A 14,917-nucleotide genomic window follows, 5' to 3' on the forward strand; every position below is an offset into this window, starting at 1 on the left:
AAGCATAACCATATTGATTATATTCTTTTAAAGCAAAATCAATCGGGCCATTAGTGAATCCTCCCCCATGCACCCCAGACCTTATTACACCTTTCCCCCTTCTGTTGTGTGTAAATCCTAAAGAACAATTTTGCAGTCTTTTTTTCACTAGGAAAGGTGCGTCTTCTCATCAAGCATGATTTGTATGTTTATTGTGACTGCCCCTGCAACATGTCAAGAGAAAATGCAACGATTTACTGTAACTTTGTATCTAAATCATTATTTTAATTTGTTTGTAAAACTTGAATTTTCGGAGGAATTCTTTTTATACCAAAATCTCTATATCGTTGGTGTGCGTTGTAAATTGCAGAAATGAATTGAAATTCGAATTAAAATCAAAATTAAAATCAAAAGGTTGAAAAACACAGTGTACTTGACAAAATGGAATAATAATGAATATACCTCGAAGACCAATCAACTCACTGACCAAGATAATCATGTTCAACTTCTGTCCTATGTCCCTAGACCCTCCTACAGTTACTGTGTTGTTGTGTGTCTGTAATCCATAAATAGGTTTATGTGTTTGTCATTTTGCCTCTGACGTTGAAGATTCTGCATGCTCCCTCTGACTACAATATCTAAATTTGTCATAAAAAACTCTTTTCATATTCTTTTACTTCTAACTTCTCTGTAACTTCATAATTCAATCACTATATCAGGTGGATTTTGTTAGATATGACATCAACAAGGTAATCACACACACACACACACACACACACGCACACACACACACAGGTAAGACAATGCCACCTAATGTATGCTAGAAGTAGAACACTGAAGAAAACTGTCCGTATCATGCTCTTCAACGATGTGTTGATAGTTGAAACAAACATGATAATCATGTTATATTATAATTTAATATAATATAATTCTATATTATGTTATCTTACATTATATTATTTTATTATATCATATTACATTACATTACATTACGTAATATGCCAGACATTCCCGATGTAGACTACAACGCAGTCGATTCACTATAGCCAGGCATTTTCCAATAAAATGGACGAAATCATAATAGAAACAGTGCAACAAGAAAAAGAAAAACTCATCAAAATCTGGGTCATCCCTTGTAAATCCACTTTTCCATATCGTTCCAAATATGTCACGAGACCTTATAGGGTTTGAGATTTTCAGTTATAAAAATAGTTCCACGCCTACGTACACACAATGTCGGGATCCTAAATCCTGCAGAGGCGACGCCGGCAGCGTGGGAGGGCGACGCGAACACTGGCGGGTAAACATTATGAGATAAGCCCGTGATTGACGTGTTTTAGCCAGAGACGTGCACACTGCATTAAAACTTCGAGTATGCGGAGCTACCTAAACAGAAGTGTGTAATGGGATATACCACTCTTTAGTCCAAGAGCTGTACGACAGAGAGGTGGGAAGGAGCCATTATTACACGTTAATGTGGCGCCCACTTCATGACGGTAGACATTGCGTGTATAGTGACTTCCATGTCATTTTCTTATAACTAACTGGACAGTCATACAAGATATTTTAGGACAGATTTTATCTGAGAGAGAAGATGGCTGTCAAGAGAGTATTCAAATTTCTCCTTTTCAAAAATAATTATGCTTGGCAATAAATATTTCTCCAACTATATTACTCAAAAGCTACTCAAGTGATGTAAGCTCCTTTTCTATGAATTCCTATGAATTGGCGAGGTGTGAAAATAGCTACAATGGGCTGGGTAACAACATTCATCGTCGTCATTTGGTGCTCATAGTTTTGGAGTTCTGTTTCAGAACTTCCATTTGGAGGCGTCAAAACATTGATCATTAGGGCTAAAACTATCCAGTATGAAAAGGGATGAGGACGAATAATTTACGCTTTTCTTGCTACCCCTCTCTTAGGACGGTTGCAATCTTTCAATTCAATTCAATTCAATTCAAAATGATTCTATTTCCATAAAAAGTAATACAAAGAAATATACATAACGCTTACATGAGTACATAATATTCAAAGGAACTTTGAATCACGTATTAAAGTTTCAATAAACATAAATACAATTATTATAATGATATCAACTTTGGTTTGGATAAATAAACAAGTAAGCAATACAATCTTGATTTATAACTCTACATGGAAAAGAGGAATTCACAAAAAAGCATAGCTTGTAAAATTTGTGAATTACTCTAGAAGGTGAGGGCATCTCAAGATTCGTCAAGGACTTCATGGATGAAAATTTTGATATCCTGATATCAGGCGAAATAATCAGAAAATTAAAAAAAAAGACTATGACAAGGACAAGAACGAAAGCAGGGACGGAACAGACAGAAAATAAAACAAAATAAAACTAAAGAACACAATGACGTTTCACTTTCTGGCCATTATGTTTTCACTTTATAATGTATAATAATCACTCACAGTCCTGTTCTGTCTATAGTTCCTTTATCGGCAACAACTACACAGAACTCTACACACACGCACATACACACACGCACACACACACACACACACACACACATACACACACACACGCACACACACATACACACACATACACACACATGCGCATTATCAGATAAACAGGCGTTGTAGCTGTGTGGTATAACCACTCCATCACCTCCCTTCTCCTTCACCGTCTTTCACCACGACTTGCAAAACCTTTGACGACCGCGCCTAAAGTCGCTGGCCTGTCACCTCAGATTATCGCAAGACGCCGTTATCACTATCAATTACTGCCCGCTCTTGAAGGATACCGCGTTAAAGTGTTAGCTCGCATTTGCGCTTGCTTCCTATAAGACCACGTCTTCCAGATTGACTTAGGCTGCGAAGGTCAGAGAAACATTTGCTCATGTAGTAATGACTACACCGCGTGCGTCTCTTCAAGGTCACGGAGAAGGCAGTCTAGTGTTTACTATATCATATTTCATTGCGCTCATGCAGTCCTCGGACCGATCTCGCGATGCGTGCAACATTCGGCGTGACAAATGGTTTGTGGTTGCGAGATCGCATCATAATAACCGCATGTCACTTTGACTTCCATGCACGTCGTTGGAACTCGTGGTTGAAGACAACTAATCTCGTTCGACTCTCCCGGCTGGGAGCGTTTCTATTTTGCTCATAACATTATACATACGGTGATGTGAACTTACGAGACATGCTGATGTAATCTTTCATTTAAGTTTTTTCATGCTTTTGTGTTCATGAACTTACAAAAATAATTTGAGTAATTTCAAAGCTTTTTATATTCATTAGAATGTCGATCTAGAAAAACACTCAAATTTCAGGCTGATTTTAATTTTCCATTTTTCATGCATTGTGTTTGTATAACTTACACATACCTTTCAATTTATTGATTTATCAAAAATATTCATTTTGTAAAACATTCAAGTTTCAAATACATTTGCTCATTCTGTCTTATTTCATAAGAAATGCACTGCTTTATAGCCCGTTTGCCATATTTTTCTTTAAGGATCTGATGCTTACCCTAATGAAAGTAGTTTGCATTGATCTTTTGAGGAATATTCTACGACAAACGCAAAGCCGACAAGCAAAAAGGGTCGGCATTTATGTGAAGGTATGACAGGATTTACCTATACGTCTACTACTATTGCCTTACTGCAAGAGTCCACAACTGCCTCTTTCGCTTGTTCACTTTAGGGACACAACAGCATTACAGAGCAATCTTTTCTTTTATCTTTATAGACCCAGTTGTATTTTACTCTTAAGATACAACATTACATCATGAAAAGTTGTATTTTCGTGTTAGAGCATCTGCCCTTTTTCACATTATTATCACACTGCTGTAATGTGTTTAATAATATTTTTTTCCTTGCAGCATGAGAGTTTTTTACTCCGTAATCTCGCTTGCGGTGTGTATAAGGTCCGTTCCATGCATTACATGCATGTGTATGGAATCGAAGTGTAAATAATTATGTATCCTGAAGAGGTAAATAAAACAGAAAAGAATCGAGAGTCGAGAAGAAATAGAATGAGTGTCACTTGAGGTTATTTCTAAATTTCTGCCACCTGGAGCAGCTTTTCGCTGTATTAGCGTTGTTACGATCGCTCGTAGCAGTCTTAGAAATTGCTATGAAAGGAACCGAATCTTTGGCGCCATTTATAATGTGGAACACGTCTCGCTGCGGCGATCTCGTCCGGATATAATCGTAGAAGAAACAGTCAGTGCTGTGAGAATTGCGTCTTTTCTGTGTGCTGTTGTCTTTTTCTACAATAGCAAGAATAATCGACTCGCACGAAAAGGAAATGTGCGCACGTTTAATTTATTATGGTCTATATATCGTTACTGAGTCCGAACTCTGTTAAAAATGCGTCCTATATAATAATCCCCCTCCCCCCCTCTCCCCCATCGACGCTGGGCTATACGAGTGCAATGTGAAGCCTCATTTTTTATGTGTATATCTAGTTCATGCAACGAAATATAAAAGCACACAGTTGGCATTTATTTTTATCATAGTCCTATATGTTTTTCCGGCAAGAGATGTGAATTTTTTTACTGTCGTTTGACTCCATGGTTTGTGCTTACAAAAATCGTCCCTACAAAGGCGATTTGGTGAGTAACTCCAGTGGTCTATCTTATGAGCATGCACCAGTCACACTTTTGCCGGATGGCAGTAGTTAAATGTTCGACGGATAGAAACTGGAGAGAAAAAAAAAAGTATCCGATGCGGAAAATCGTCTCCATTCCTGGTAAGTACTCTGTCCTGAACTTCTTCGGTTTGCTAGTAAATGCGAGCCAGGTAGTACTCTAATTCCAGAGACAAATTATGATAGTCTCCTGGTCATCAACGAATGCGAAGAGACAAAAAACAGGACGAGGAACACACGATGTTAATGATAATGATAATGAATAACATTTATATAGCGCTTAATACTGATGTTTCTAAGCGCATCGACCCGGAAAAAAAAGAAGAAAAAAAAAGAAAAGAAGTATGACATTAAAACAAAATACAGCATTATGTAAATATACGTATTATGATATAACATGTTGCGAAGAAAACGCATGTTGAGTTTCCACTGAGAAAATGTTAAACTAGAGCATGCATTTTTATCAGGTGGCGTCTGTTTCCCAGTTTTGTGCATGCGCAAGACAAGAAACGAACCCGAACGGAGCGGAACGGATATAACATTTTGCACAACCCGGCAAGGTGTGACTGTACAATGCTGATTTTAGGGTCTGTTTCTGTCGTTCCGAAGGCTTGTTACTCTTAGATGAATTAAGGTTTGTTATTCCGAAGGTCCGTTACTCCGAAACACACAATTTCTGTATACGTAGATGATCGTTGATCCGAAAATTTAAAAGGGTTCATTAATCCAAACGTCCTGTGTCGCAGTTCCGAAAATAAGAAAAAGAAAGAAAAAAAAAAATGTATAGGCCCACTTAACAAACCCTCTGAATTACGAACCTTTTTTTTAAATTTTTGGATTAACGAACATTCGGAATAATGAACCTAATTTCATTTTCGGATTAACGAACCTTCAGAATGACGAACTGCAATCTTTTTAGACATGGGAAATTCCTCTCATTCAAGTACTTTTGTGTCTTTTGATATAAAGATAGAATAACAATATTCAATATTAAAGATTGCATTATTTACTATCAGTAATCATTGTGAGCATTATTCTTGTTGCATTAAAACTGCGACGGTCCTTTGACAATGATAACAGATTAGACTGGAAGAATCTTCGTTCAAATTCGTTAGAGACAGCAGAAGGTTTCCACCTCTATACTTAAAATTTTCTCCCCAAATTTTTGTTCTATTTCAGTTTCATTCGTTGCTGTGCATTCAGCTTGCATGTTTGAATATTGAAAAAAAAATGAAAATTCGAAATTCGAAATCGATGACTGTTTATTTTCACATTCAATTCAGTTTCAATTCTTATTTTCCACTCATTGGATGGAACGCCCTCGTCATTTAAATGCTGGCTTTTATAGGGGTCCACACAGGTTAAAGATACAAAACATGATACATGCAGTTATAGAACACAACAGATAAAGAAGAACTATTCGTTTTTAAAAGGGGATATAACATCAATCCTTTCTCCAACTAATCAAGAGCACGACCCCCTCCATTTCGCGGCCCCCGTCTCATACTCACACACAAACGCACACTATAATACGATATCTTATAAACACTGACATATTTTCACAGAGTGACCATGTCTCTTCTCACACTTACATGGATTGTGAGGTCATCACTTGACAAATCGAAAGGAGAAATGCATGTAGCTGTCATTAGGGGGAGGACATACTGCCTTCTTCCCCGTTGATGACTTTTATTAACTCCTTGAATGTTAAAATAGGTCATTACCTGACAAAGTCCCATGTCAAGTTTGTAAACTGACGACGGCATCCAAGACGTTTCTTACCTACAGGGCTTGTTCTACAAGGAACATCGTGCGATGTCAAAACAACAACAAACACACACAGAAGCTCTTTTTATTGTTATTAGGCAAGGGATGTACTTCAAAACAAGTTTTTAAATAGTTCGATCGCCCGAGGGCCTTCTTGCTTGTCAAATTGGGGGGAAAACAGCGCCATGGTTCTCCAGGATATGACGTCACAAAGTAATGTTGTCATCACTGAGTGCTAAATGGGGACGTAAATCGGCCTCAAATTGCTGGCGTGGCGTGCCCTATAGGATCCTTGCTCTATTTTTACGCCAGCTTTATGCGTTACTTAAGTATCATTTCGTTGGGCAGTCTAAGGTAAAGCCTTATCCTATTAGATGCTTCCGGAGACTGATGTGCGCAGAGGAGACTTTAGTAATGACTGGTCGGGACTGTATAATATCACATACAACTACGACATGGGCCAGTAATGCGCCATTCTGTAGATATACGTTATATCGTGTAACACCGTGCAACGAACGATTCGCAAGTCTCCACATTCAAATTTTCATCCACGAATTTTGCGTGTGTTTTTCCCGCTTGAATGACAAGACGTTTTATAGATGAACGTGTACCTCGAACGCTGTACCAGCATGTATATCTAATAAACTGGTTAATATCTGTCGAAAGTTCTGAACGTAATGTATGTGCTCTACGCTGACTGACAGCATGAAATTTATCTCCCTCCGTCAGTCCAAACAGAGAGGACTAAGAGGATGATGGTTTTAAACAAATTACTAACTTGCCAATAGGTTTCCTTTTCACGCTAAAATTGTAGTTTGCGCATAAAGTAAAGATGACCGAAAACTGACGACTGTATGATGACTTCAACATCTTCAGACCCTGATGGTAGACGACAATCATACACCACGTGATACTTTTGTTGAAATTTCCTCAGTCTAAGGACACCATGAATTTGTCCCCAGCCTGTAAACTGTTTAATTTGATTTCTGCTAAGATTTACCTGATCAGATATAAGAATAGTTACCAAAATGTGCATTAGCATAAGCAACTGAAGCAAGTTGTAAATAAAATACCGTCTTAATATCAAACCATAATCTTACTCGTTAAGAAACCTCATATTAAAAACGATATGTTTCGTAGTGGTGCTCATAAAATAGATTTATGCAGAGGGCGGACTCAAACGTCTATCATAAAGAATTCCTTCATGTGTTACTGATAAACATAAGGGTCCATATATAGGACCTACAAATACAGCTGGAATCAAATATCAGCACGCTGCGCAAACTGCTCTTTCACGTTTGTTTGTACACTATACTCAATTTGTTGTTGAATACAATGTTCACACTGTGACGTCAATAGTGTCAGTTTCTCTTAAAATCTGTCCACCCCTTGTCGTCTGCAGATCCAGCTCGGCGGCTTGGCCGGCCTGCTTTTCCGATGGCGAGCCAGCGTCTACAAGCTGCTATGGCGCGAAATGCTCGTCTTCCTGCTCCTCTACAGCATCGTCAGCTTGATCTACCGCTTTGCCTTCAAGGACGAGGTCAAGGAGAACTTCGACAAGTTGGCCACCTACGCCTACGAGTACACCAAGGTGTTCCCCATAAGTTTCGTGCTCGGTTTCTATGTGACCGTCGTCTTCGATAGGTATGTCAATGAACTCGCGCCTGGGCGTGGCGAAGGAGACGCTGCACTCGTGTGTGTGTGTGTGTGTGTGTGTGTGTGTGTGTGTGTGTGTGTGTGTGTATTTTATATATTTCTTTTTTGTTTGTTTGTTTGTTTGTGTTTGGTTTTTTTTTTGGGGGGGGGGGGACTTGAACTTGTTTCCTAAAATATTATGTGGATATCTGCAAGCAAATTCAGAACACACATCTGAATCTTTTGATTCGCCCGCCATTTTAGTAATGATAATGCACTCGCGAAAAACTTGCTAAACTGTAAGCATGCACTGTACAAAAATAACAACTTACCGACATTGTTTAAAGTATGACACACGTGCATGCATACATACATATTAATGTAAGTACTTATAGATCGATTTTTTTAACAGAATGTATAGATATGTTTGTATAAATAATGCCTCCTTTCGCAATGACTACAGACATGAACATTTTATTCCTTGCTACCTGTGTATCATTCCTTAAAATGCATGTCAAATTCACGTATTTTTGTTTACATTCTGTTGAAAGAAGTGAAAATAAATGTCGAATTGAATTAAATTGAATAGATGTATACAGATGTGTAAATGCTGATGATAAATACAAAATGTCGGATTACCTGTCTATAGTGGCCACCTGTCTATAACGATCACTATTTTCATCTCTCTTGGGTGGCTGCTATAGGCAGGTTTGACTGTACTTTTGGAGGAGAAAAAAAGATGGCAACACGCAGTTCTGGTGCCTCACCCTGGAACTTAATCGACCTTTCCGATAATCCCAATTTGTCCACTGCAATTAACACAATACGGGATGGCATTTCAAAAGCTAGAACCCGCCAAAAATGGATCGGTTATTGGAGAACATTTTTATGTGATATCTTTATCTCCCTTTTGCCACACAGTCTGGCAAGGTCACGCTAATATAAAAGTGGCGTAGAGACAATTAAACAATAATGTGTGTAAAACGATTACGAGATGTTGCAGGTGGCTATGGATATATAAAGTGTATGGTTGTTATAGGTATGCGTTTGTTAATGAATGCAAAATTGCTGCACCCACATTGAATTATGTGGAACACCTAATTTTAGCGGTATTTCCTACCACTGTGCCCGTTGATCTTTGTCATAGATCATGGTCTTTTGCTTCTACCTTTCTCTTTCGTATTTCTATTATATTCTTCTTCTTCTTCTTCTTCTTCTTCTTCTTCTTCTTTTTTACTTTTATTCGGTTTAATGAGCCCTTCCGGCATGTTTTCCGATCTCTAATAGCCCATACCTCTCCCTCATCCTATCTGTATGGACTCTATGAAATCACGATTTTTTTTCTTTTCATGTTGACTTTTTCGTTATATTACGGACACAATGCCGAATATTTTATTTCAGTGGTTCTGATGGTGAGGTGTATTTCAACTCGCACTCAAGAAAGAGTGATGGTATTGGGGTAACAACGGAAATAAAACTGCGCCACTATTGCCCCTTTTAAAGGCCCCGTCACACTACAGCGAATGCCCAACGAATGCCCAACGAATGTCCAACGATGTCAGGTAGAGCAATACTAGAAAACTTTTCCTGTCTCTAATACGACTACCCCTTACAGGTGGTGGACCCAATTCAAGTCCATTCCCTGGCCGGACCGAGTGGTGTACAACGTGTCAGCCCACATCCTGGGCAACGACGAGGAGGGGCGAATCATCCGACGGACGCTGGCCCGCTACGTCAACCTGTCGGCCATCCTGGTCTATCGATCGGGAAGCAAGAGAGTCAAAAAGCGCTTCCCTACACTCTCTCATCTTGTCGAGGCGGGTAGGAAGAACATGCTTGAGAGTCACTGGAGAAAAAGGAAGAAAGTTTAGTCTAAAATAGGAGGGACAATAATAATTGATGATGTACTTATTATGGGCAAAAAAAAGGAAGAATTTAATCTCGCATGGAGTTTAATTAATTGACCCTTGTCTTTTTGTACTCTTTCAAAAGCTCCGAGCATAAAACCATTTTCTCACACGTTAATATCCTCTATCTATATATCTATATGAATTCATATGCAATTTATTTTGTTTGAGTGTGTGTGTATATAAAACATACATTACATACATTATGTATATTATGTATACATTATATATATATATATATATATATATGTATGTGTGTGTGTGTGTGTGCGTGCGTGAAGGTGTACGCACGCGTGTGTGTTTGGAGACCCTAGTAGGCCTAGTAGGCCCTAAACGACAAGAAGACAGAATTTGTTGGTCTTATCTAAACTTTTACCTCTGTTTTATACATTGATGCAGGGAGGTGAGAAGAACTCACCTCCCTGATCGATGTATTTAGTGATGCCCTGTTGCGTGATGTGGTTTGAATTACATGCAGTACTTCTGGTGTGTTATTGAAAAAGATTACTTTAATCTTTAGCACCCACTGAATAACCTGGCTGAGTTTTTTCAATGTTGTCAGTGACAATGCAAGGCTTAATGCGCTGCTTCGAGATTTAAATCTTCCATGTCTACTTGAATCTAGAATGATCATGCAAAGTATAGCATTCACAAATCTTGATATTTGCCTTCTTTTATGTTTCTAGTATAGCAGTGTGATTAATGCGTCCAGACAGCACAGTATCGCCATGCGCTCTGTATAAAAACTGCCAGTGTTATTTTCTTATGGCATATTACTTTGCTCTATCATCGTTTTCATACTTATCATCACCATTAAACCATCACTATTGTTATTGTTTTTCATTTTCTGCCTGTCTCATCTTTCAGAATCATTAATCCTAATAATTATCGTAATTATCTTTCCCATTATCATTTGGAAGGTCTAATGACTGATCAAGAAAAAGAGATATTCAAGAATCTGCACACGGACAACCCGAAGTACTGGGTGCCGTGCGCCTGGTTCGTCAATCTCTGCAGGATGTGCCGTAAGCAAGCCCGCATTATCAGTGATCCAGCCTTGAAAACCATCATAGATGTGAGTTGGATACTCCATTATATCGTATACTGTGCCAAATACTGTGGCGCAATATGGTGGAGAGTTGAGCATTATACGTTTGTTGCTTTTTTTCTAGTCGCTGTCAAAGTTTTTTTTTAGGATGTTGGTGAGTTAAAGTGTATACTTGTGGATGAAAATGGTAGCCAAAAAAGAAAAAGAAAAAGAGATAGTATTTAAGTACTGATGGTGTATACAGAACAGCGATCCATCCACTAATCTACTTGAGAGCAAAGGCGGTATAACTCATTAATTGAAATAAGTAAAAAGCTATATAAGAGCTGAATAATCTCATTTCTTCATGAGAGGCAAGAAACCCATACTAGTATTATGATTGTATGCAAACACATGCATAAACACACGAACTATTCATACAAACACACACACACACGCACACCCGCACACACACACACACACACATACACACACACACACACAACACACACACACACACACACCATGTGTGGATAGCATAATGACGTGTGTGCGCACGTGCGTGTGTGCATGCATGTGTGTATTTCGTGTCTGACAGCAATAGCTGGCTAAATGCCATCATGCCGGATGTGTAAGCACTACATAACTCATATTTCTGTCATGTTCACAGCTCCGGCCTTCTCCGTTATACGTCACAGAAGAAGTAAAGGGAGTGCTAGCTGTCTTCGGTAGATGTGTAACAACTTACTCCCCTGCCCTCGATTGTGGGTCAGGGATCAATAAGATTGCTTGATTCTCATCTCAGTGAAATAGGTCAGGCATTTCTTTCCAAACGTGTCATGATACTCAGCTTGTAATGAGTGAAATGTACAAGCCTTTAGTGGCATATAGACGTATATGACAGTCGTGCACTTGGAGGAATCGTGCATTTTGCACTAATTCATAAAGTTGTTGATCCATGGAGCGGCGAATTCTGTAATGAATGTGCAGGTTTAAGCCTTTTTTTTGACCATGCAGGTCGAAGATAATCTTGCTGCTTGCGTGATTTGCAGATATCTATAAATCTGAAATAAAACATCGTTTGTCAGATATAAGAACATTATGTATATATAACATACCCATCTGATGAATTTAAGTAAAATACACGACTCTCTGTATCTTCCCTTATTCATTTACATTTATGCATGGAAAGAACTTTTTAAATTTTTCTTTTCCCTATACACTTGAAATCTACTGCCAGTGCAGCCGTCCTACAGGCTTTTTTCAAAGTTCATTTTCGTTGAGATCATTAAACGTAAATCTGTTTCTTTTTCACAAACGGGATTGAAGACATTCAAACTTGAATACCCTATTCAATATGAATCAAATTATAATGCCGAAATATATCCATTCCAGCTATGACAAACTGGACGTAAAGCACACGGTTGCCAAAAAGTTGCACAATTATTACTGATCATAATAAATTCATTGAATTGTTGGCATTCTAGTGGATAGGTCATAGGTCAACTCGTACCTGGTTAACGTGTCCACAGTTATACACACTTATGTGTGGATTTCTTCCCATCTTTCACACCACGATGTGGGGCGGAAGAAAAGAGCCGTGACGGCCGCGATCGTCCACAACTAATCCTCCCAGTCACCACGGCTCGATCCGTTTACTCAAACGTTAATCAATTAGGGAAGTGACAGGGTCTGAGGTGACCCGGATCGCAGTCTTTGCCCTCTTCTTTCTTTTTCTTTATCATGATATGTTCAATCAACGCGGTGTGCTGCATCATAATCATAGGACCAAGATTTATGTTTTTCTGCGATACAGGGGCACGCCTACGTTCTCCATAGGAGAGGGTTTGTTTATGTTTGTCCTTCAAGTAAAAAAAAAACAACAAACCAAACAAAAGAGTAGGCCTGTTACTAATGACGTCATTCAGATGCCCGCTCCTTATACTGCTTGGTTTTATGGCTCACATAAATCTTTTGCTTTCTATTTACCCTTTTGGTGATCATCTTTATCTGTGTCAAAATGTCAAAATCTCCGTCTCTTCCTATCATCTTTCTTGTTCCATCTCTCTCCCTTCTCCCGTGTCTTTCTATCCATCTTACTCTCTTTCTCCCTCTTTTTCTTATCTATATATCTATCTATCCAGCCATCTATCTTTCTTTCTCTCTCTCTATCTATCTATCTATCTATCTATCTATCTATCTATCTATTTCTATCTTGCTGTTTCACATTGAGTTACTTGTGCCTACCGCCCTTGTTCTGAAAAAAAAAATCTTAGCAGTGAGGTGGGGTTTCTTCCCCCATATCCCCGTCACTGTATATACGCCTTATTTGTTGCTGCTCCGTTTTCCTGCATTTATTTGAAGTCCCCATTCGATCACTCTGCATTCGTGGTTCGGTATAGATCATGGAGCTGCATGCAACACAGCTTTATGGTTAAACAGAACCTCGGGATCTCGACACGTTATTCAGAGAAGACATGACGTTAGGTGCTTACGGAGCGCGTGGTCCACGGGTGATTTCACGGTAAAATATATGCCTCGTTTATCTCTCCGCCTTCCGTGCAGAGCAATCGTCGTATTTCTCTACATCGTTGGTGGTCTTGTCTTCGAGGTGGAAAAGGGGGAGGGAGGGAATCAGGGCGAGGGGGTCATTATATTATGATCCACAACAAACAGTTCCTTCTAGTGAGCTGGCGTGTTTTGTGAACGTCTAATTAAGTGTGGTAAATTCTGTATTACTCTCATTGGTATCATACTTCTCGCAAGTTATTTCTATTCAAATAAACTTTATCTTGATGACAAACACTTCCATCAACAATATGAATAATGTATCGGGAAGAGTTATTTATCAATGTTATTTTATAGTTATGATCAAAATGACCTCTATTTCATTTGAGTTTGATTTATTAATTGGCTGATAGGTAATCATCTAGGTTGTATCTTACTCATTCACGTTTAAATTATCTCTCCCTTGGGTAGTTGCACATATCGCTCAATGCATATGATTATTGTATCATATCGATCATAAACATTATTTCTGAACTTGAGAAAGAGGATATTATACACTTCTCATTTCGTTTTCACTTTTCTTCTACGACTTTTTTCACGCATAAACAAATACAATGGGACAAAAATTGACTAATAGAAATGGAAATAGTGGAAAACAAGACACAGGAAAGTGAGGTATAATACATATTGTAAACGCAAAGAAATTGTTGCACAATAACTTGCATAATACTATGAATTTTTGTTTTCTTGGATCAAAAGGAAATGTTTGGTAGAGAATTCCACAGTGCAACTGGAGCTGATTTTCTGTCCCGTTTTTGTGCATTTTGGAGACGAAATACTAGTAGCAAACTGAAATAACATCTGATGTGTATATACATTGATTGTGCTTGTGTTTTACCAAGTTTTTTTAACCCGAAAACCGAACGCATGCAAAATTATGTCCAATATAATATAGCTGTTGCGAACATTCCTCGTCTGGTTCGAAATATTTTTTTCTTATTCTCATGTGGATGAAGAGACCGGAACGGGTGGGAATATGACACACATTTCGCATATGGCCTTGGAATATTGTATATGACGGAATAATACCGATCAGGCGTCAGATGTTGTTATCCTGCTTCAATCACCACCCCCCCCCCCCTTCCTCCTCCTCCTCCTCCTCCTTCTTGTACGGCATAGCGACGTCAGCGCTGTGTGTAGCAGTCTTTGCTTTGATGTATGCGATGCATGGGAAGGTGCGCAGCCGAATCGCTATGAATGCGTGAAGACGGAATTTTGTTGCCTCCCCACTCCCTTACCTATCTCCCCCTTCTCTCATCAATCTCTCTCTCTCTCTCTCTCTCTCTCTCTCTCTCTCTCTCTCTCTCTTTGTCATCACATTCTTTCTACAACTGACAGACATCGCACGTGCGAACCAGGCGATGGAAATCGTTTGGCGTCGCTGGTGGATGAGCTACTAGGCCCCGTAATC

The 14,917-nt window shown here is 38.9% G+C and overlaps 1 protein-coding gene across 1 annotated transcript in view; it reads left to right on the forward strand.

Moving 5' to 3' along the window:
- LOC139745235 (bestrophin-4-like) overlaps positions 1 to 14,917 on the forward strand; it is an 81,295-nt gene that overhangs the window by 55,361 nt on the left and 11,017 nt on the right. The window contains exons 2-4 of the mRNA XM_071655644.1: positions 7,772 to 8,013; positions 9,620 to 9,825; positions 10,832 to 10,986. Coding sequence (XP_071511745.1) covers positions 7,772 to 8,013; positions 9,620 to 9,825; positions 10,832 to 10,986 — 603 coding nt within the window. The remainder of the gene's footprint in view (positions 1 to 7,771; positions 8,014 to 9,619; positions 9,826 to 10,831; positions 10,987 to 14,917) is intronic.

This window comes from Diadema antillarum, unplaced genomic scaffold (genome assembly GCF_040938485.1).
Source record: "Diadema antillarum isolate AM-2024a unplaced genomic scaffold, OU_Dant_1.0 scf00000036, whole genome shotgun sequence".
Taxonomy (NCBI): Eukaryota; Metazoa; Echinodermata; class Echinoidea; order Diadematoida; family Diadematidae; genus Diadema; species Diadema antillarum.